This window comes from Phallusia mammillata, chromosome 1 (genome assembly GCF_965637545.1).
Source record: "Phallusia mammillata chromosome 1, kaPhaMamm4.hap1.1, whole genome shotgun sequence".
Classification (NCBI taxonomy): domain Eukaryota; kingdom Metazoa; phylum Chordata; class Ascidiacea; order Phlebobranchia; family Ascidiidae; genus Phallusia; species Phallusia mammillata.
Window position 1 is genome coordinate 25,781,712 of NC_137252.1, and position 23,211 is coordinate 25,804,922.

At 36.3% G+C, this 23,211-nt stretch overlaps 5 protein-coding genes across 6 annotated transcripts; 3 read left to right on the forward strand and 2 right to left on the reverse strand.

The window, feature by feature from the left end:
• Positions 1-419: 419 nt before the first annotated feature.
• On the forward strand, positions 420-1,850 carry LOC145209670 (deoxynucleoside triphosphate triphosphohydrolase SAMHD1-like). Its single transcript, XM_080079937.1, has 6 exons — positions 420-431; positions 662-828; positions 889-1,024; positions 1,324-1,437; positions 1,558-1,683; positions 1,767-1,850. Exons 1-6 carry the CDS (start codon positions 420-422, stop codon positions 1,848-1,850), a joined length of 639 nt encoding a protein of 212 aa, XP_079936063.1.
• Positions 1,851-4,823: 2,973 nt separating this feature from the next.
• LOC145209686 (ornithine decarboxylase-like) lies at positions 4,824-6,806 on the reverse strand. The gene is made up of 6 exons (XM_080079938.1): positions 6,666-6,806; positions 6,430-6,603; positions 5,854-6,026; positions 5,579-5,713; positions 5,233-5,432; positions 4,824-4,963 (listed from the first exon to the last, which is right to left on the reverse strand). Exons 1-6 carry the CDS (start codon positions 6,804-6,806, stop codon positions 4,824-4,826), a joined length of 963 nt encoding a protein of 320 aa, XP_079936064.1.
• Positions 6,807-8,515: 1,709 nt separating this feature from the next.
• On the forward strand, positions 8,516-12,769 carry LOC145231831 (ornithine decarboxylase-like). 2 transcript variants are annotated; one of them, XM_080096365.1, is made up of 10 exons: positions 8,516-8,741; positions 9,059-9,232; positions 9,481-9,653; positions 9,942-10,076; positions 10,374-10,563; positions 11,031-11,172; positions 11,401-11,492; positions 11,817-11,937; positions 12,287-12,374; positions 12,558-12,769. In XM_080096365.1, exons 1-10 carry the CDS (start codon positions 8,556-8,558, stop codon positions 12,619-12,621), a joined length of 1,365 nt encoding a protein of 454 aa, XP_079952491.1. In that variant the 5' UTR covers positions 8,516-8,555; the 3' UTR covers positions 12,622-12,769. The 2 variants fall into 2 exon arrangements, with proteins under 2 accessions (XP_079952491.1, XP_079952492.1); XM_080096366.1 differs by having other exon boundaries at positions 10,374-10,545.
• Positions 12,770-14,941: 2,172 nt separating this feature from the next.
• On the forward strand, positions 14,942-19,427 carry LOC145209415 (ornithine decarboxylase-like). The gene is made up of 10 exons (XM_080079694.1): positions 14,942-15,148; positions 15,520-15,693; positions 15,940-16,112; positions 16,578-16,712; positions 16,919-17,096; positions 17,152-17,293; positions 17,770-17,861; positions 18,159-18,279; positions 18,824-18,911; positions 19,140-19,427. Exons 1-10 carry the CDS (start codon positions 14,987-14,989, stop codon positions 19,201-19,203), a joined length of 1,329 nt encoding a protein of 442 aa, XP_079935820.1. The 5' UTR covers positions 14,942-14,986; the 3' UTR covers positions 19,204-19,427.
• Positions 19,428-22,629: 3,202 nt separating this feature from the next.
• On the reverse strand, positions 22,630-23,151 carry LOC145209702 (uncharacterized). The gene has a single exon (XM_080079939.1). The coding sequence runs from the start codon at positions 23,149-23,151 to the stop codon at positions 22,630-22,632; it is 522 nt and encodes a 173-aa protein (XP_079936065.1).
• Between the last annotated feature and the right edge of the window lie 60 nt (positions 23,152-23,211).

Sequence of the window (23,211 nt, forward strand, 5' to 3'; positions counted from 1 at the left end):
TCCGTGACCTTGATTAGGTTTCGCTGTCACTAAGCCTTTGAGCAAGATTGAAACAGGTTCAAGATGTCGATTGAAGTAAGTGAATTTTGGGGTATGATTATAGTGAATGTAGTGAAGTGACGTTGCTCATTTTGTTGGTTTCAGTAGGCTGCAAACTAGTGATGTTTGAAAACTTTTCTTTTAAAAACAACAAATACAAATAAATCAAATACGACTCTTGACTCAATATTTACTTGTGGTGGATTGTGCGCAACTGTCTGCATACATATGGTGGATTATTAATGAAATTATTTTATTCACCGTTAAACGACAAGGTGCTCATTACATCTGTATACATTTGTATACCTATAGGTCTTCTAAACCTAAATAATTTTGGTTGTCTCTCAGTGTTTAAGCAATATTTCTGACACATTTTCAAGATGTCTAAGGAAGTAAGTAGATTTTTGTGATCTTTAATACTGTTTCTTATTACTTAACTTCAAAAAATATTTCTTAAATTATAAAATTATTATTTCGAATTTCAATCTTTTGATTGTGATTTTTAAATAAAGGGGCGAAAATAAAATACTTTTCAGTGGAAGTTGCTTATGTTGTCAGGGGCATGAGACCCACAGCTAGTGAACATAGAAAAGTATATTTCAAAATAATTCTTGCAAAACAGATGAAGATTTTTAACGATCCTGTTCATGGCACAATGATGTTTCCTCCCAAGCTTGTGGAAGTCATCGACACTCCACAATTTCAACGTCTAAGGAACATCAAACAACTTGGAACAGTTTACCATGTCTACCCTGGTGCGTCACATAACAGATTTGAACACAGTTTGGGGTAAGCGATGCCTGTTTAATACTTTTGTAACTAACTGATAATTTCGTATTGAAACAACAGAACAGCCCACTTAGCTGGTAAATTCATACGAATGCTTCAATCCAACCAACCCGAGTTGGACATTACTGAAGATGATGTTCTTTGTGTGGAAATTGCTGGACTCTGTCACGATCTAGGTGAAGTTCTGATTCTACAAGTAAATCCTACAACTGTCCGCACAAAGTGTTCTTGTGTAAAATAACATTTTCTCGTTTCCCATTTCTCGTTGCCAGTGTTTGTAACAAAAGTAACATAACTGTTTAGCAGCTAAACTTAATGTAATCAAACATTGAGAAATATCAGAGCTTAATGTCGCAATGTGTGCTGAAAGTCCTTCGCGTACCACTTGTACAAATACGCAAACCACAATTTATTTAAACTTCTACAAATATTCCAATCTGATAGTTTCTTAATAATTTATGGCTCATAAATTTATTTTTGTTTGATAACCGACAGCAAAATCTCAAAGCGGCCATGTATTTCTCCATATTTGCAGGCCATGGACCATTTTCACACATGTTTGACCAAATGTTTCTCTCGGCTGTAGGTGGAAAGAATCGAAAGTGGAAAGTATGAACTTTCGTTCTTTTTATCAAAGTTTATTACAAAATAGTTTTCGAAGGTTGAATTCCAAAGTATTGAGTGGAACTTGGTATATGTGCTAATTGTTAATTGCATTATTGATTTCAGCACGAGCAGGGTTCACGCGACATGTTTGATTACATTCTGACAACCCATAATATCAAACTTTCAATAGACCCTGACCTTGATGATAAAATGGTGAAAATGATTAAACTGATGATAAAACCACCAAAAGTAAGTACAAAAGTTCTAAGTAGGGTTTATAATGAATTGAAAAACAATTAGGGTAATATTTTAAGCAATTAATTTTTGTTAAGGAAAACGCCCCTAAAGAAGATCAAAACTTGGTAAAGAAGAAGCCGTTTTTGTATGAGGTGAGCATAAATAGTGCATTATATTAGTGATTTTAATCGAGGGTACCAACATACAGAAAATAGCAATCTCGGAAACTTATTTACTTTCGCCCACGTGGCAACGGTTTCAATCCATCAGTTGTTTGATTTCTTACTGTTTCAAGAATTTATGTCTCCTCGATTTTAATTTTCCTTCCTGATATTGCTAAACGGAAGTATTGTAACCGTTTTTTCAATGACAAAAATTGTTTATGATTTTTACCATTATCAGTCTGTCCATGCAAGTTGTTTGTATGGTACTTTGAAACTCTGAGGCACAGTAAGGTGGTATAATCTTGCGCGTAATGAAAAGATATGATTTGCTTAAACTAACGTAAAAGTAAAAAATAACCAAATCGAAATAGTTGAGCCTAATTGGTTAAAACTGCAGTGGCGGGATTCACATTTTTAGTCAGCTGTTACAAAATTTCCATTGACAGTAACTAGTAATGCTAACCGGTTTGCTGATCTCAAAAAATTTCGTGGGACGGTTCTAAGAATAATTGTATATAGTTCCCATACAGCTTGCGTAAAGTGTGTTGATTGAACATTTACAGGATTTGCGACGCTTTTATTTCCGCTGAAAAGAACGACTTTCGTTTTGGAGGGCACAAAATGTCAGATGTGATGAATCACATGGAAGTGTACACAGAATTTGATGACAATGTAAGTGGACTTTACATTGTATTTAATATACTTTTTCTTATTTTATGATCTTAAATAAAGATAAAGATTATCTCACGTTCATTCATATAGATCTTGCTTTTCAGCTTTGTTGACAGAAAAAAATATCACATTTTGTATTTCGTGCAATTTCACTGATATCCAGTGGGATACGAAGTTAAATAATGAAATTTGATAGTGGCAAATACATCTTGTGCAGATCATTGACCGCATCATGCAGACCGATTTGGAAAATTCTAAAACCCTTTTGCGGAGAATTAAGGAGCGCAAATTTTATCGTTTTGTGGGATCAGAGATGTTGACCATCAAAGAAAAAGATAAGGTATACAACAATACGGCTGTAAATGCAAATTCATTAAAATGACTATCCAAAGTACCAATTCGTTTTTTTAGTTTATTTTAACACGACATGCATATGGAAGGCGTAATACCGATCAAGTAATTCTTATACCTACGTGGCACTAACTCGAAAAATCTAGCCAAAACATTAGGGGCTGATCTCAATATAAATGTTTTCATCTTAGTTGACTTTAGCATCTTTGTTTAAACTCAGTACGGTGATGGAATCGAGAACAAAATCAGGAAGGAAATTCTCAACAACTTACCAAAAGACATAAAAAAGGCTGAAAGTGAAAGTGTTGCTGTGCATGTAAGAGTTCAATTAGTTCATACTGTTCATATTTGTTTGTATTTTAATAGACAAGTAACTTTTTGTCCATTATTAAGTTGGCCAAATTTGTTTGTTTTTATTTTAATAGACAAGTAACTTTTTGTCCATTATTAAGTTGGCCAAATTTGTTTGTTTGTAATTTAATAAACAAGTAACTTTCTGTCTATTATAAAGTTGGCCAAATTTGACTATGGGATGAAACGGGACAATCCGTGCGAAAAATTTAAATTCTACAGTAAAAAGAATCCGGACAAAGCGGTGTCAGTGGATAAGAAAAAAGTTTCAGAAATGCTTCCGAGTGTGTTTGAGGTCCGTAAGTTTTACTCATAAATCATACCCGTTTGTCCAACTTACTGTAATGTTTAACAGGAATATGAGATCCAAGTGTTTTACAAGAATTCACAGGATTCTATTGTTCTAGTCCACAAGGCCTTTATCCAATGGCAAGAAAGCAAAAATATTTAAATAATCTTTGACTTTAAGGTCAATTATATTTGATTTTTCAAAAAATATTATTTTTAGATTGTTTGTTGGCTGTAGCCGTGTTACTAAAATTTAGTTTACTGTCGAATGCTTTTAAATAAAAATATTGATTTGTACAAACAATATCAAATGCACCAAAATGTTTGAAGTTAATTCTGGCCTATGCTGATTATCACTAGATATGAAGAATCAAATCGAGACGTTTCTGTAATAAAAACGCTGTGTAATTGTTTTGTGTGCAATTGAAGTTGTGTGTTTAAGGGACCGGATGTTGTTGATTAAATAAACGGGACTAAACTTCTGGTTGTCATGTAGAGTAACTATACAGCATTTTGTGTTATACTGAAGAAATTGTGTCCTAAAACGTTACGTTTGATGGTTCCAGTAAAATGGTAATGCTATAATTCAATTCAGTAGCAGAAATGTCAGTATAAGTAAATTAGATATTGTTTTGCATTTTTGCTTCGGATATTATAATGTTTAGTAAACAAATTTTTACAATCCGTAAGTTGCTAAACTGCTACAGTATGCTGTTAGCGCACAAAATATTCAATATACTTTTTACCCACTTGTTTTAAAAAAAACAGTAGGATAGGTAATAAGAAAAACAATTTCTATTTATAACAATGGTAAATTAAATTGTGTTTCGCGTCGTCGGCAAAAAAGAAGGTTCAGTCACATATGTCTTTAGTTCATTTCTGTTGAAATATAAGAAAGTTATTTTATAAAGTGTGATTAAAATCAAACAAGATATCGTTTACTTACAGTTTGGCTTTGGTGATAAAGAAACAGGCTTTGTATGTTGTGAAACCGTTGAAACCAAATCTTGTCAGTGTTGAATAACCGCCAGTATCTTCAAAATATTAAACGTAAACAAATATAGCTTTGTGGGCAATACTTAACTTTCATGATTTGAAATAATATCTCGATGTTTATTATTAGCGTGACTACCGTAGAAGGTTATAAGATACTGATTCAGAGAATAAAATGAGCAATATTTCATACCTTTCCAATACAGCCAATCTCCAATGTTAACCTTCTCAAGCAAGATGTCTTTGGCAACAATATCAAGACCACTACACGAGACCCCGTAAATAGTGGTAAGATGAAAATCTTCGCCTTTGGACTAAATGTTTGAAAATACACTATATGTTGTTGCATATTATCATTGGTGTCTTATTTAATTGGCAAACCTCTAATGGAATCGGATTATATTTTGCATTCTCCACCGCAACCCCAGTGAAGCTGTTGTATACTCCGTCACCAACGTGGTAATACATTCGATCTGAAATACATATACAATCGTTACAACGTATAAATATGCCAAAACACCATCAAAAACTTAAAGAACCTTGTGTAACTTTTTTCGCCGAAACGTTTGTAACCAGTGCCATAGAGAGGGCAGGGAAGAAGCGCCCCGGCTCTGCTATTATTTTTACGTCGCTTTCCGCATCAAAGTGACGATTTAAAGACTTACGTATGACATGTGTTATCTATAAAAGTAGTCGCTCATATAAATTTTACAGTACACCACTTTTTTACACATTATTGCACTTGCACGTTGCACCTCTTCAAAGGGCGACTCGTTGTTTTCTTCCCCACTTCCTGGAAATCCACCACCGAGGTCCAGCAGTTTAAAGTAAAAGCCACATTCTTGGCCAAACACAGTGTCAGACAAGTCAAACAGTGTTTTGGCGTCTTCGATTGCTTTTGCGTAAGATTGGATATCTGGGCAACCGCTTCCAACGTGAAAACTTGCAAAACAAATTTTACGTTTGAATACATTCCCTGCGTAAAAAATAGTGTTTTTGATTTAATAACATTGTTTACAAACGGACAAGTAAACTGTGTAATGCCATTTAAAATAACTGTAGTAAGCACCCCATAACCTTAACACTACCTGATACCAATCACTTCAAGCCCCAGTTCTCTTGCTTTCGCGAGTAACAATTTCGCGTATTCTGTTGATGCACCGAACTTGTTTCCGAAATACGTGCGTGCTTTCTTGTCGTCAGTTTTTAGGCGAAGTACCAATCTGAAAAGAATAGTCTCATTTGGTAGTTTCAGATACTTTTATAGGCGTTTTAGATGTAATCAATTGTAATTCTGTTTTAAATTTTATTTTAACTGGCTTTGAATTACTACATTTTCAATGATGATGTATTTTATCCTTGCCTTGCAGTAGAGAAAATCTTTCTGATTTTTAACAATTCCTCTTCGTTGTCAAACGTCATAATCCTGACGTCATTGTCTCTTGCGTAAGTGAGGTGTGAGATCATTTTACATAGATGAGCATAGATAATCTTATCTGGCTTAACGCCACAGCTTAACACCAACGCGATTTCGTTCTGAAAAGTAAGAAATTACTTTTGAATAAAAGCAAAATTTATCTAAAAGCTAACGCTATACTTCTTGTGTGCTTAGTGCTTGCCCGTATATTGTCAATGCCATTTATTTGGTATTAAGTTTTTTTTTTGTATTTTTCTTCTATTTAATTAGTAATGCACATAGCGGATGTTTGCATCTATAATATGTACAGTAATGAGATACTTCTTTATTATTTTTAAAATGATCAATACGAACTGGAAAACCAGCAATTTTTGTAGCAATTTGTTTGTGTTGTGTTTCAATTTTTTTATGGGGTTTGAACCCAGGACACTCCCGGGGACGAATCCCGATCATTTTTGTGTGTCTGCATGTGGGCCATGCGCGCCAGACCATTCGGACAAGTTTCTGCCCTTTATGTCTCACCTTACTGGCACAGTCAAATCCGCAGCCCAATGCTGCCATGGTGCGTATGACGGGACGAAGAGCGTTTGCCTTTACTGCATAAAATACTTCAACTTGAGGGAGTTCCTTCTTCCAGCGTTTGTATTGATCCAATATGCGACCAATGTCACAGACTTGAAAAGTTTCATCCCAATCCTAAACCAAATCACGTTCCTTTATTGCAAATCTATTGCATGTGCGCATGAATTGGCTAATACCTCTTTATGTTTATTTCTTTCTGCAATTTGCCGTGCAACTTCAATGGAGGTCAATTCGTCATCCACTAAAGAAACTTGTTGATTTACGGGTGAGTGAATTGGCAGTGGAAGGTAGTTGTCATTATTATATTCTGCATCCATCGCCCGATAAGGGTTTATCAGTTCAATCTTGCAAATATAAAGTAAGCAATATGAAATCTCGTCAATAGTAAAAATTCTTCGGTTTAATGACCATTATCTAAAAGTTCTGGTAAATTGATTCTGGGAATCATTTTCTGTTCTATTCTTGCAACGATTTCCACCCATCATTATTTGTATCATAAGTTGGGAAACGTTTATTTCCAGGTTAAAATCAGTTTACAATCTTGTAAAGAACAAATATATTTCACTAAATAGGTAACTTCAGTGTTATAAAAGGCTATAAAACGAGATAAAAATTAGAAAAGGCTGATTATAACCTGGAAATAACATTTTCCAACTTGTAATTGCAAATAAACACGCAAAACACTAAGAAACTCAATAAAACAATACATTTTATATACAGGTAAGTTTTAGCATTTAAACCAAACACGTGTAAACAGCATTTTTTTCAGCACCTAACACGTGTAAACACATAAACGGTCTGCCACAACTTATATGGAACACAAATTTTTTGACACTTTCTTCGCATTATCTCGCTTATAGTCCTGCTCTCAGCCATGTAAGTCTTCATTTAACGTTAATCCAAAGTCTCATTGACCACCCACAGTCATGTACCAGCTCAGCCAGTCAAATACTTTAGGTGTTAAATAGATCTGACATGACAAAAGAACTGACAAAAAGAAAGTGAAACAGTTTCTTGTTGGCAGATATTCTCAATTTTAAAATTCGTTCTATCATTACAAGTTTTTTGCAATGGTTTACTTCAAATAAAGTACTAAAAATCGTATTTTAGGGTAAGTAATTGACAAAATATAAGAAATACGCTGGAAAATATGTTATAGCACTGCTATTCTATCGCGGCTTCTCTTGATCACGATCTTTTTCAGAAACATGTTGTATCGTATTACACACCAGCACCCAAAAAATGTGATTAATCAGCGTTTGTTTCCTTTACATGCAGTTACTAAGTAAACAGTTACTTGCGAGAAATTTGCTTTCACAGTTTCAGAAACTTTTGTGGAAACGCAGCAAATGGTTAGTCAATATACATCCTGAAGGATCGTTAACCCATGTACCAATTTAAATAAACATGAAAGATGCTTTTAGAGTTCGAGCCTTTCCAAGCATATAATAAATGTCTGTACGTTTTGCATCTAAATTTAATTGACATGCTGCACGTAACTTTAACCATATTGGCGAGGATATATGCTGCTGATAAAAAACGTAGCCAGAAAAGAAACTTGATATATCTTACTGACTATGATGCAATGTTTGCCGCAAGAACGGCAGTTATACAATAAAAAAACCAGTACCGTTTTAGGCAAATGCAGCATACCGACAGCTTTTTTTTAGCTCTCATCCTGTTTATGCGGTCTAAATAGCAATACAAAGTCTATTTGAATTTATGCAGTGTGTCAGCAAAATATTTTCAATTGAGTATACTCGCGTAACGTGTCCATCTGATTTCTGCGTGTACTTTATTTATGTTTGTTAAAAATTGGATTTTTTTTTAAAATTAGATTTTTTTTTAAATTAGTGTTGCATAATCCAACATGGTGTGATTTCAGCACAGACTTAGACTGATTTCCGTTTTCTTTGAAACTCTCTCTTTTGAAACGCGATCAGGTTTCAAAATGCACGCTTATTTGTTAATTGTGACTGCAAGCCAAGTTATCTCATAAACAATTTTACAATTTTTTGAAGTTCGCGGCGATTAGCAAAAGTAGAAATAGAGAAGATAGAACTAAAATGGAAAACATAAATGCAAGTAGAATAGAAGTTTGCGACACGAATTGTTTGAAACAAGCTGATACTGACAACTTTTTGTCACTGCCTCTTTATTCCCCACTGCCACAGCAAGTAGCAGTAGTTCCGGATGGTACAACTTCTATAGAAGCTGCCAGAGCAGTTACGGCTAGAAACGAAGGAAAAGGGGTAAGTCGATATATGTTACTTAAGTTTATGTTGCTGTAAATAAAATGACAACATTTAACAAAGTCAAACCTCGTTTTGGGTCAATGTTTTAGGTAGGCTATTTGAGACGGAATTTTTAATTGTAGAACAAACCTCTGCCTATTAACGGTTTTTGAACACTATTAGTTAAACGTAAGTGTAATGTCATAGCAGTCTACAAGAATCAGCCTGTGTAACAGGGTGGTAACCGACAGATCTGTCTTCACTTATCAGACGTACAAAATATTGTACCATTGGTTAAACAGTTCTGTAAAAAGTAAACATTTGCACATTGTTAGGATTGGGATGAAACCTTCATGATTGGTGACCTGGGAATGGTGTTTAAACTTTACAAAAGATGGAATAGGGAACTACCTCGTGTGGAACTGTTTTACGCACTGAAGGCAAATGGTTTGCGACCTGTGGTCAACACAATGGCTGCATTAGGATGTGGATTTGACTGTGCCAGTAAGGTACGTAAGCTTTTTTGAAGGAAACAGTAAATACTTTTATCAGGCAATTTAAATAGAAATTAAAACTTGTAGAATTGCCGCAAGCTTGGACCTTTTAATACAACCAAAATACAAGGCTATCCACTAAAACAAATTCAAAATCTGTTATTACATCGCGTTTTTTGCTAAATAAATTAACAATAATCCAAGTATTTTAAAGTACCAGTGCATTAACAATTGCGTTATATTTGTCCAATCTTCCCGTTTAGAATGAGATGGCCCTTGTTTTGGGCTGTGGGGTAAAACCCGAAAAGATCATTTATGCACATACGTGCAAAATGATGTCACACCTCACCTACGCACGAGATCATGACGTCGAGTTGATGACGTTTGACAACGAGGAAGAGTTGTTGAAAGTAAAAAAGATCTATCCAACAGCGAGGTAAAAAAATGTCTAACACGTTTTCAGAGAGATATTTTAGCTCTTTTAGGTATATGACTTCAGTTTTAAATGTGTTGTTGTAGCAAAGAAAGTATGGGACAATGTTTGTGTAACTTTACCCAGATCTTTCAGCCTGTAACCTATCGAAAATGTGGAGGCCTTTAGACGCCGTATGTTCTCCTCTGACACTCAATGTTCTAATTTCAGTTCGACAAATTCATTACCGTTGTAGTAAAACAAGAACTCAGAATGTTAACTGTGGCCACATTTATGTATTGTATCCAATAGACTCGTGCTGCGCCTGAAAGCTGACGACTCAAAGGCACGAATGACGTTTGGTGACAAGTTTGGGGCCCCATTCGATTACTGCAAATATCTGATCAAGAAAGCCAAAGATCTGGACTTAGATTTGATAGGTATCAGGTAAAAGAAATTTCAAATTTTTATAGCCATATGTTTAGGGTCGTTTCTTATGCAGTTACGAAGCCAAATAGCAACCAGAAATCAAAAATCCTAGTAAAAACTCTGATAAAGGTAGACTTTAACATAGCACTTTTAAATTAACCCAGTCAATGGTGGCAGAAAACGATGTTTGATCCAAATTAAACGGGCCGGAAATCGTGTGGATTTTGAACGGTTTAGTTCTATTCAAATTCAGCATTATTCTGTATTCTCTTACGAACTGCATAGCAGAACAAAACTTTGAGTTTTCTCTTGCAGCTTTCATGTTGGAACCGGCTGCCCGGGTTTGGAAGCAATTGCCACCGCTATTGAAGAGTCGCGTATGTTGTTCGAATTTGCTCGGGATGTCGGTTTTGCATTCACACTGCTCGATATCGGCGGAGGATTTCCTGGAACCGAGGAAGCAGATACAGTTCTTCCCTTTGAAACAGTTGGATTTACAACAGCAGTTCTCACACTCTTTTAATTTTTGTTGTAACAGTCTCTTAGCAATTTTTTTGATAATTTTTAAAAGTTAATTTATTCCTTTCGAAAGTATTGCCACAACAACATGTAGAATAAATATAGTTTTGTTTCCTATTACTTTGCGTGGGAATGTTTCAAGGACAATTTATTACGTCACAACCACGACATAAACAGTACAAATAAAGTGCGCGAACAATCGCCTCTGTTTGCTACTTGAAAATGAAGCAATAGACCACTTCTGATCAAAATTTTTTTCCGTATAATTTTTTCTTGTACACTCACAAGGCAAAAGTTACACTCACAATCTAAAAATAAACAAGATTGAAGGAAAGCTCCTCGCAGGCCCTCTGAAATCCCGTGGCGGACTCCTAACGGACCGCGAACCCCAGTTTTGAACAACATTTCCTAGTACATTGGTTTCATAACATGCATAATTATTATTTACCGCAGATGGCAGCTATAATTCGCGGTGAACTTGACAAACATTTTCCTGAGGAATGCGGGGTGAGAATAATTGCCGAACCTGGCCGCTACGTTCCCGGGAGAGCGTTTGGACTTGTCACAAACATATCGGCCAAAAAAGTCATTAAAGGTAATACTAACGCCGCGCTCTGTTGTACCTTTTAAAAAAGACCATGCATCTTTGCAACTGACCGAAAAAAAGACCATGCAACTAACCGCCCATTGACATCGTCCTGTACTTTGAACAGATAATTATAACTTTGCGGATTTAAACCATTCTTAAACAGAAATTAAACAAATAGGCACAACACGTTACCATCTGTCAACTTCGAATGTACAAACATATGTTTTACTACAGACCGTATGATATACCATGTCAGCGACTGCATCTTTCACAGCTTCTTCCTCTGTAATTTGGAATCTGTAAAACTGAGGCCAGTTCCACTCAAGGTATAAATACACTTGCTTCCGGTTACCGTTTTGATTTTAACATGCCTAATTTTCATTTGCCTACTTTATTTCCTTTTTCCCTACTGTCATCATAAACCGTTGGTGCCAAAAACACAAAGGATCTATAGGAGGGCCGAAAGCTTCAGAAGTGTTAATCGACGTTTATTGGTTTCGGAATATTTTTTCTGGGCAAAGGGATGAGTTAACCCAACGTAGATGTAAAATAATAGTAAATATTTTTGGTATTTTTAAAGAATTTCAAATATAGATTATTAAAATACGCTGATTTATTTCAACGCGAATCATTTAAATACATATTTGTAGCCAGGAAAGGAAAAACTTCATCCTACCACAGTCTACGGAGTTTCTATGAGCGGTGTCGATGTCATTGAGAAAGATACTCTAATGGAGGAAGCATATGTAGGGGACTGGTTGTACTGGAAAGGTAGACTCTTTTTTACCATATAATTATTTGAGAAAATCGCGCATATATGTACTAATAATTTTATATAACTTATCCGACGTTTTGACGTCCCAATTAAGAGGACTTTATCAAGATATTGGCACACTACCAAAATCTTGTATAAATTAGAAAAAATGCCGGAAGAGCAAATGGTTTATGATTAAAACCTTTTCTGATTCGCGAGTTGAAAAAAAAAACTGAAACATAAAAAAAAGGAATTAAGTTTAAAATAAGCTGCTATGCGGCAATCTATAGAATTATACTTTCAATTTTCAGTTGGGAGGGACTTATACTTGCATGTGACATTTAACATAACTAATTTGATTTCTAGATGAAGGAGGATACTCGGCACTCATAAGATATGGCTTCAACGGCTTCACAATGTACAAAGCTTGTTACTTTATTTCAGAGTCAGATTGGTACGTTTAAAACAAAAACACGCATACAAACAATAAAAGTAACACTTACCACTCGAAAATGTAATTCATATTATTAATAAACATTTGGCTAAAAATATAACTCCTTACTATTAAGTAAAATGCAGTAGAATTGTGATTAATCATTATTTACAAAAACAACACCTAAGCTTTTTATATTCACAGGAAAGAACTCCAATCTGCATCGCTCTATCCGAAATTGCTACCTGATACCAGAGATTTTATTTAGTGCCAAAGATATCAAAGATTATATTTAAACTGAACAAAGGAGAGACCTCAATACTTAGAATCTAACTGACAATGCTCGCTGTATTAAGAGGAGATATATAGTGTATTTTCGTGTTTATATGCTTGCAAATAAATTATTGTTACGGAGAGTGGTGTACAGTGATGAATTTAGCCAAAACCCAAATTGGACTCTATACCAGTGGGTTTGCATATAGCCTCAGGGGATTGTCTATGTCCGACTGTAATGTCGAGAGTAAAAATACGAGAGTTGAATAGTCTGAAAACTCATTCATTTGTGCCTAAGACTTTCTTTGGTGTTGAATTTTGTTACGACAGTTGACATGGAGCCCCCCGCCCACGATAATGGAATATAGGGTGCATTATCTTAGTTGATTTGTTTGAGGGTTTTTCATTTGGTGTTACGAAACAACATTGTTGTAACTTATGAGGTGAAGAGCTAAAATGAAAAACTGAAGAGTAACTCAGGCACCAGCTGTACATGAAGTGGCTTTCGTTGCATAAATGTTGCATTTGCAACAACATTCTCTTTTTGCGTTGTAGTAATACATTAGTAAAAGTCGAAAGCCGTGCTTGATTCTTTTATTTATTTTAGCGTGTTTATTTTAGCACTCATTTTTATATATCGATTTGTATTTCGATTTCCAGGAATGATTATGCCACATAGGCGAAATATATCTTCCTTTATTTGAACCGACTGATTCTGTTTTACTATGAATTTTATCGTCCATTGATTTTACTGTATTATTTCAACCGACTGATTCTGTTTTACCAAGGACTTTCTCGTCCATTAGTTTTCTTGTTAAAAGGGCAAACATTGATCGTCCGTTTAGGCCAGTGGTTCTTAACCTTTTTTCTGTTGTTACCCACAAAATGTTTTGATGGATATCAATTACCCCTTAATAGAAACGTTTGCCATCGAAGTTACTTCTTTTTTATTTTGAAAATGTGGCAGGACGCCGATAAATCTATTAAGATTGAATTTTTATTGAATTATTTTGAATACATTTTACCCTCATTACAAAATGTTTGCTGGTTGCAATAATGATAACCAAGAATCTAATGATAACTATAACAGAAAATCTATGTTACCCCTTTTAAAATGCCAAATTACCCCTTTGGGGGTAATTACCCACAGGTTAAGAACCACTGGTTTAGGCCATGCTGTAGATGGTTTTGATCTATTACTAAAGTTGTCATTTTGAGATATAAAAGAAACACGAAAATTGTATCACTTGCCGTACCCTATAGACTAGAGCAGTGGTTCACAACCTATGGGTCGCGACCCAAAGTTGGGTCGCCTGAACATTCTGTTGGGTCGCTTGTTTTAGTGACAATTACAGCATCTACTTTTTGACACCTCGTAACGTTACTTTTATATTACCCAAGGGCTTTAAATTGTTGCCCAATAACAACTTCACCACAACTTGTCGTGATAGTGGTTAAAACTGTTTGTGACGTCATAAAGTGATGTGTTAGCTCACAGAAGAGCGTTGTTTTTAGCTCACAGAACAACAGCGTTTGTTCGTTATAAGGTTACTGATTTGCTAAACTGGCATAGTAATTTTCAAAAAGCTTTCCCAACTTACAGACAAAAATACAACTAAAATAGCATGTCCATGGGTCGCGAGAAACCACAAAACTAAATTTTGGTAAGTATTTGGGTCGCGTTAAAAAAAGGTTGGGAACCACTGCTATAGAGTATACTCCCTATTTTCGAGCTCCTTTACGGTATGTTGGTTGAAATTACAATGATTTTGACCATATACAAGTAGCATAGTGTTTTCACGAAGTAAGGCAGTAAACATATTTTGTGTTTTACAAACATTAACTTAGATAGAGATAATAATTAAATACTTTCAGTATGGGCTTAAGACACGATTTTTTGTTTCTTTCAATGATTTTTTGTTTTGCTTTTAATCTTAGAGGCAGTTCTTGCTACAGTTAAAGCGTTGACAGGACATTGCGGTTTTGATGATTGTGATATTTCCTCTGGCTGTTTCACGAAGTGCCACATATCCGTTTAGTTCAAATGAATTGCTTGCAGTACAGCCATTACTTTCAACATACTGAGTCTAAATTTTGGGTATGTGCTAAGCTATAGGACATGACTGAAAATTTGTAAAGGCTGATTTATATGACTTGTTTGTGGCAAATTATTTTAGCAATATTAACCAGTTAGATATGAGTCACCGTACACGAACCTACTATATAAATGGTTAATATGACCGCATGAATAGTAAGCATAAAACTATAGAATGATTGTATAGTATGAGGTTGTTGTTGTTGTTTTTCAGAGCAAAAAGAAAGTCTGTAGTTGGATAAAAATCAAGACAGGGCAAATTAATATGGAAGTGTACAACACAAAATTCTCAAAACAAGCTGATACTGACAACTTTTTGTCGCTGCCCCTTTATTCCCCTCTACCACAGCAAGTAGCAATTGTTCCAGATGGCACAACTTGCAAAGAAGCTGCCTTAGCTGTTATTACAAGAAACATAAGAAAAGAGGTAGGGTAAAGTTTGTAAAAATGTCAATTTAATCGTGTCGGGTTAACAGTTATATCAAACCTAGATTCGAATACTTATTTGGAATTTATTTGTTGTTATTTGCACAAACGCATGCAGGTAAATCTTACTTACGGCAAATCTGAATATCATTTTGTAGGACTCTCCGTTTAAAGGCTATAATAGAACTAAAACTGCACCTGGAGTAAACACTTATCGGTATATAGGCTACAAACAGAACACAAAACCCTAAAAAACAGCTTAAAGTTTATCTATTTGATAATTAAATTAAATTTATCATTAACAAACGATAAATATTCAACATTGCTGAAATTAACATTGATTTAACTTGACCAACTTATACTCATCTAAAGGATTGGGATGAATCGTTTGCAATTGGTGACCTAGGAGTCATGTTGAAGCAATATAAGCGCTGGAAGAAAGAACTTCCTCGGGTTGAGGTGTTTTATTCAGTAAGTGCGAACGCACTCCCTCCTGTTATCAACACAATGGCTGCATTGGGATGTGGATTCAACTGTGCCAGTAAGGTAATGACAAGTTACTGAATGTTGCGAATGTGCTTCTTTGATATACTTACAATCATTTGTACCAGTTTAACTCGGATTTTGCCAAAGTATCATTAAACAGCCATATTTACCTTGTTGAGATCATTTTGCAAGTGCATTGTATGAAAACATTGTGTCTTTACACTACAATACATGCGTTTTTATTCAACAAAAGCAAGAAATACTTCTAATGGCAAAGAATGGCGCTAACAGTTTCTTTTGTTTTAGAACGAGATGGCTCTTGTGTTAAAGTGTAGGGTGAAACCCGAAAAAATATTTTGCGTCCATACGTGCAAAATGTTGTCACACCTCACCTACGCACGAGATAATGACGTCACGATGATGACGTTTGACAATGAGGAAGAGCTGTTAAAAATTCAGAAGTATTTTCCTTCGGCCAGGTAAAACCTTTGAATAAAAGATACGATTATTTAGACACTAATGTTTTCACAAGTAAACAATTTTTTACAAGTAAAAATGTCTAATATAGTGATTCCCAAACATTTTTGTCCTGTGCACCCTTTTAGTCGATATTCAAATCTAATTCCCCCCTTCAAATTTAGTTTGCTAAAATATCCCTTACAACGACATTTCAATGTAATTCTTACAACAGAAATTAAACTGCCTAAAATCGATTATACGAGAACTTTTCTAGAGATTAATATTGTGACACAAATTTCCCCCTACAAATTACAAAATCCCCCCTCCCCTAGTGGTGAATTCACCCCTGGCTGGGAACCACTGGTATAGGTTGCTTGGACAGTTTCTGTGAACAGGTTCAAATGTTAGTTGGATAGTTTACAGAGACCTACAACAGTGGCTCATCAACTCAAAGTGGCTGATAAATTGCTTATTTTTCCGAACAGACTTATTTTGCTCTTCAAAGTTGGGGAATCGCAAGCAGAAACGAATTATGAAACCAAATTTGGAGCGTCGTTTGAATACTGCAAATTTCTGATCAAAAAAGCCAGGCAACTAGAATTGGACATAAGTGGAATCAGGTATGTACTTCAGACAGATGTTTTTTTTTTAGTTATTGTAAACACTTGTGTAAACAATAACTTAGAAACCATGGCCACAGAGACACAAAGCTAACTGTGAAGATTTAAAAAACAAAAATTGTTGGTAGTTTTGTAACACTGTTTATTCTGATTATCTAAAAATGACCCAAAAACGCTTAATGTAAAGCCATGTCGTTTGTTGGCAGTTGTCACGTGGCAAGCGATCGATCCAATCTAAAATCAATTTCCACCGCTATTGAAGAATCGCGTATGCTGTTCGACTTTGCCTGCGAGGTCGGGTGTTCAATTAAACTGCTTGACATCGGCGGAGGATTTCCTGGAACCGAGAAAGAGAATACGGCACCGGCACTGCCTTTTGAAACAGTCAGATCAAAGTTTGTTCGCTCAACATATGCTTTGCACATGATTCATTTTTCAGATAGCTGCAGCGATTAGCGATGGACTGGACAAACATTTTCCTGATGGATGCGGAGTTAGAATAATTGCCGAACTGGGTCGATACATTACTGGAACGGCGTTCGGACTTGTCACGAACATAACAGCAAAGAAAGTTGCTGAAGGTATATCTGCTTCTTCTCAGTCACTTTGCCCTTTTAGATTATGTCAAAATAAACGACTTTTGCGAACTACTACAAGATGTGCTTCGAAGACTTTGTCTTTGCCGTATCACGTCTGTCTGTAACACCTTTTTATCAGTAGAAAAAAACTGTAAAAGCTTTTCGTCCACCATGTTGCATATTTAACAAATCTGTCATTTAACTGGTGTGACGCTAAACAAAATACTAGTTGCTTTTTAGAACTTACCAGAACGGTAGAGTTTCTTCATAGCAATGACGTGAAATATTTGCGAGCACACAAGCAAAAATGCGCAAGAGCATGTGTGGCGAAACGTCATCAAGTTCTTAAAAAACAACTTTTATGTTTGGCATTACACCAGTTGAACGACAAATTTGTTAAATGTCATCCATGCTATTCAAGCAACTTCATGAAATACCCCCCCCCAAAAAAAAAAAAAAATTGGGCTTGTTTGTTTTAGATCGTGTTGTATATCACATTGCCGACACTATCTACAACAGCTTTTCCCCTGATTGCCCAGACGCAGTAAAGCTTGCGCCTGTCCCCTTGAAGGTAAACTAATCATTAGATTTGGTAGTATTCTTTGTACTTTTTAACTTACACTGCGACACATTATACAGTATTTTTTTAAATTCGCGATTGCACTATAAAACTCGTCTTCAGCTTTTATAGCTAACGTAATTGTGTTCTTAAATTAATCATGTCAGTCTTGACTAAATTACTACAATGATGCGTGAGTTGTCTTAAGTTACTGTTATTTAAACCTTTGCAGTTTCAAACGGTCCTATTTACACGTATATAGGCTAGACAAATCCGCAATAAACTTGATTCAAATGTTCGCAATTTCAGTCAGAGGAAAGTGATATCCATCCCACCACCATTTATGGAGTGAGCTGTAGTGGTTGGGATATTGTTTGTAAAGAAACCTTGGCGAAAGAAGCAAATGTTGGAGAATGGTTGTACTGGAAAGGTAGGTTGTTAGTTCATTGCCACAATGCTATAGGTTATTCTAGTAGCCTATTTAAATTGATAAAGAACATACAGTTCCAATATGAAAAAGAAACCATTTACCCACAGCCTAGTACTATGTTAGTGATTCTTTATCTTTCATAACCTGAAACCATATACAACTCTCATAATCCCGTACCCCTCAACTAACCTAAAAATGTAGATGGTAAACTTGTGAAACTTATTGTCACAAAATTGGTAAGAAAATAAATTCGAATAACCCTGGTAATCGAATGCACGTGAGCACATCCTCTTGTGATGAAACCAAATTTGCAAAAATATTAGCAAAAGGGCTGTTGTTTTGGCGTTTGTGGGTGTCGTATTAAGAGCCTTGCCTGGTCTTTTAAGAGCGCAGCAAAACACCTATTGGCCCAATGAGCTCCGACTAGCAAATGCTGTTCCATACATGCTAAGGTCATGTATGTGCTCGTCATGCAAACTATGAAAACCCGTAAATCTACGTAAGGGTATTTATGCATTACGGAATTCAATTTATTTTTTGTCAGATCACGGAGGTGGTGCTGCACTGGTAAGATTTGGATTCAACGGATATTCGATGTACAAAGGGTGTTATATCATCACAAAATCAGACTGGTAATGGTAGATTAAACTCAAAAGATACAAAATGGAAAATTACCGACTGGTATTATTGTCGATACTGCGTAATATTGACGATTCAATTTTCAGCAAACATTAAAAAATCTTGACTTAAGGTTAATATACGAAAGGTTTTATGATTAAAAATTATAACAACGAATATTGCAGGTCTTTAGGAAATATAGCCTTACTTGGAGAGTTGTTTGCAATCCTATCTATTTTCAGGGAAGAGCTTCAAGCCGCTTCAACATATCCATCGATGTTGCCCAACACAAGAGATTTTATTTAAACTTTGACGAATTAGTGTCGTTAATGCAGTGTAACTTAATTCTGAGGAGGCTATCTGAAATGTGTGTCACATATTCTTTGGTTTTTGTGCTAAAGAAAGTTTTTGCAGAAAATAGTGTACAAACTCGTTTCCTATCAGCTCGTATACATCTGTGTTTTAGTCGCATTGTACATTATTGTATTTGAGACACATTTATCAAAGGAACATGACGCTATCGGACCGTATCTGTACATTGTGTTGTATATATTTTGCCTTCTACATGTCTCTTACAATTATAAAGATGAATATTACCCTAATAGGCGTAACGACGTTTGAATGCTTAAGTAATGCAGTCAAAGTTTCTTCCTTATAGGAACAACACAAACAGCCCAAGCAGGATTAGAGCCCACAACCTTGTAATCACAGGGCAACTTTGTAACCTTATGGCCAATTTGTTCGGTGCTTAAAGTGCCATGTTCTTCGAGTTGCAGTACTACAAACGAAATGTAAGCTTAGTTGTAAAAATAATGCTTTTTGTCTCTGCCGCGATTTGAATCTTCACGCACAGATCGTAAAAGCTTAAAGCGTATCATTTTCACCCAATAACGTATCGCAGATTATTCAAAACTCGACCAAAATTGACATTGCGTCAAACAATATAAGTTTTGAAGCATTATCGCCAAAATGCACTGTTTACGTGATAAACAATGCGTCAGAGTTGTGAGTCGGGCTGGGCTTTTCGGGTGGGGTTCGGGCTTAGTATAGGCCCGTCAATTACACTTTCGGGCCTACACGGGTTTCTCAAAAACGATTCGGGTGCGGACCGGGTTTCGGCTTTGTACTTTCGGGTTCGGGCTTCAATTTCAGACCCGTTTACAACTCTGTAGAGCACTAGCAAAGCAAGTTTAGTTACATTTCTGGTGTAATAAGTTGAGTTTAAATTTAGAAATACTGTTTACACGTACGGACTAGAAAACTATCTTAAGTCAAGAAATAAACTCAAAATACCTGTAATAAACGCCACCGTCTGTTTTTAGCCGAAGTAGGCTACCAATCTGTGCAGAATAGTTTAAGATGTCAGTTTCAAATGCTCCTATTGGTCATAGTTCTGACGGCTTTGTCTTGCGCGTAAGTGAGGTCCGAGATCATTTGCGGGAATGACCGTAAATAATTTTATCTGGATTAACGCCAAAGTACCAAAGATATTTCGTTCTAAAAAGTAAAGGTTAAATCAAAATTTTGAAAAAACGCGACCGCGTAAAAGTTTGCAGTAATAAGGTCTTTCTTTGAAAATGACAAAAAATACAATAAGAATCTAAGTATTTTTGTCTCATCTCACACTTTTTTACGGAGTTCGAACCTAGGACACTGCGGGGGACGCATCCTGATTAAGGTTTTTTGTGTCTGTGTATGGGTCAGGCGCGCCGGGGCATTCGGCCAAGTGCACATGCAATGATTACAAACCCTTTGTTGTTTTGTTTTTCCTGCAATTTGCCATGCAACTTCAATAGAGGTTAATTGCTCATCCACCACAGAAACTTGTTGCTTTAGCGGGGAGTAAATTAGCAGTGGGAGGTGATTGTCATTGTTATATTTTGACAAAATAACTCCTACAAGTTAAAAACGTGTATCAGTGGTTTCCAACCTCTTTTGTCCTGTGCACCCTTTTCGCCGAAATTCAAATCCAAGTCCCCAGCACTACAAATTTAGTTTGCTAAAATATCTACATTTATCCTTTTTTTTTTCTCAGCTCATATATGGCAAATGCAGCAAAAACACATAGCACAGACAACCAGTAAGAAATTAATATTGTGACAAAAAATCCTCCTACAAATTACTAAATTCCTCCCTGGTCGGGAACCACTGTGCTACAGCATAGACTATTCAATCACAGTTTTGTTTAGTCACGATCTTTTTCTGAAACATGTCGTTTCATTTTACACACCAGGAAATATTTTGTGATTGATCAGCGTTTGTTTCCGTTTCAATAAATCATAGTTACTGACAAGACACTTGCTTTTACAGTTTGAAAACTTTCGGGTGAGAGCAAATGATTAGTCAGTATGCATCACAAGGGACGATTATCTGTGTAGCTTTTTAAGTAAACTTGAAGAAATGTTTTTGAGGTTATTTCTTTTTATGCAGCCAGTGCGCGCGCGTTTTGCTTTAAAATTTTATTGGCATGCTGTATGTAAATTTACCCATGTTGGCAAGGATATATGCTGCTGTTAAGAAACGTAGTCAGAAAATGAAGTTTGACATATCTTATCAAATTTATGAAGTTTTTAACAACAGCAGTTATATACAAAATGAAAACTACAGTACTGTATTGAGCAAATGCAACAAAACAACAGCCTTTACTTCCTGTTTAGCTGTCATCCAGCTTATCCGGATTTATAGCAATACAACGTCTTACTGATTAAATGTGGTGTGCCAGCAAAATAATTTCCAGTCAGAACTGGTATGCCGTGTGTAACGTTTTCTGTCGCGTGTTCCCCTTTTTTCACGCAAACGTCACACAATGTGGCTCAATAAAAAACGCGGACACCATAAAGGAACGACAATTCGTTTTAATGGTATGGTCAATTCCGGTTTTTCTGCACAAGAAAAACGAAAGCATATAAAGCATGAATCACAATATAACACGCAATAAAGTAAACATACCGACTGTTTGGCCACAGGGGTTTTGGTATTAAATGATGCTTCAAAGGCCGAACAAATCCTGCACAAACAACCAAACATTTACAGGTTTAGAACAAAACTTCACATTACAGTACAAAGCCAAACTTACCAGCAAAATGGTTCACAAATGCAGCTTTATCAAACTCAGCAATTTATTTATACTTTCTAGCTGCTAAATAAAGGTATCAGAGTTTAGATTGATGGCTCGAATTCAAATTCTGCCTGTCAGCAGTTCACAAACGTACACCACGAGGCAAGTTACAAATGATTGCAACATACACAGTACACAAAAACTGTTGCGTCACAGGACAATTGTTATACGTTTGCTGGACAAAGTTATATTTACAGCAGTTGACAAAAACGACGTAACATACCCCCACCCGAATGTATCTCCAGAGGGACATACATTCTAAAACACAAAACGTCGTTGAATACATACCGAACAAAACAAACGAAAATGAACATCGCAAAACCGTTTACAATTTGCCGGTCGCGCAATCACCGCGGGAGTCCATCACCAAACACAGTTTGGTGATCGGTCGTCTGACAGAGGTGGCACCGGTTCTCACCAGTGCAGAGCGCACGACACCATGCGCATCCGGAAAGGTCGACATCACTCGGCCGATTCTCCAACGTGCTCGCGGAATGGATTCGTCTACAACCAACACTAGGTCGCCTGCCTCGATGTTCCTCTGCTTCGAAAACCACTTCTGTCGTTCAATGACAGTGGGTAAGTATTCACGCACCCAGCGACGCCAAAACTGGTCAGCTAGGTATTGCACTTGTCGCCAATGGTGGCGAACATAACAGTCCTTCTTCACGAATGGGCGACGACCGCAACAAAATCAAATGATTGGGAGTCAGCGGCTCGTCCGATTGTGGGTCCATAACCACTGGAACAATGGGTCTACTGTTGAGAATTGACTCCGCTTCAACAAGCACCGTTTCAAGAGTGTCGCGGGTCACGCTTTGTGCCGTCAGCAACGCAGAAAGAACTCTTCTTACAGACCTGATCATTCTTTCCCAGACACCGCCCGTATGGCTTGCCACAGGAGGATTAAACGACCATTGGATGTCCTGTTGTCTCAAGAAGTCATCAATGCTCTGTTGATTCCATCTTCCGATAGCCTCTTTTAGCTCACGCACGGCTCCGACAAAGTTTGTTCCATTGTCGCTACAAATCTTAGTTGGTCTGCCACGTCGTCCGATAAATCTTCGCAGGCAGTTGATAAAAGCATTCGTTGACAAACTGTCAGCTACCTCCAGATGCACTGCCCTGACCGTCATGCAGGTAAATAGACAGCCGTACACCTTCACTTGGCTTCTTGCTTGGCGCACCATTAGCGG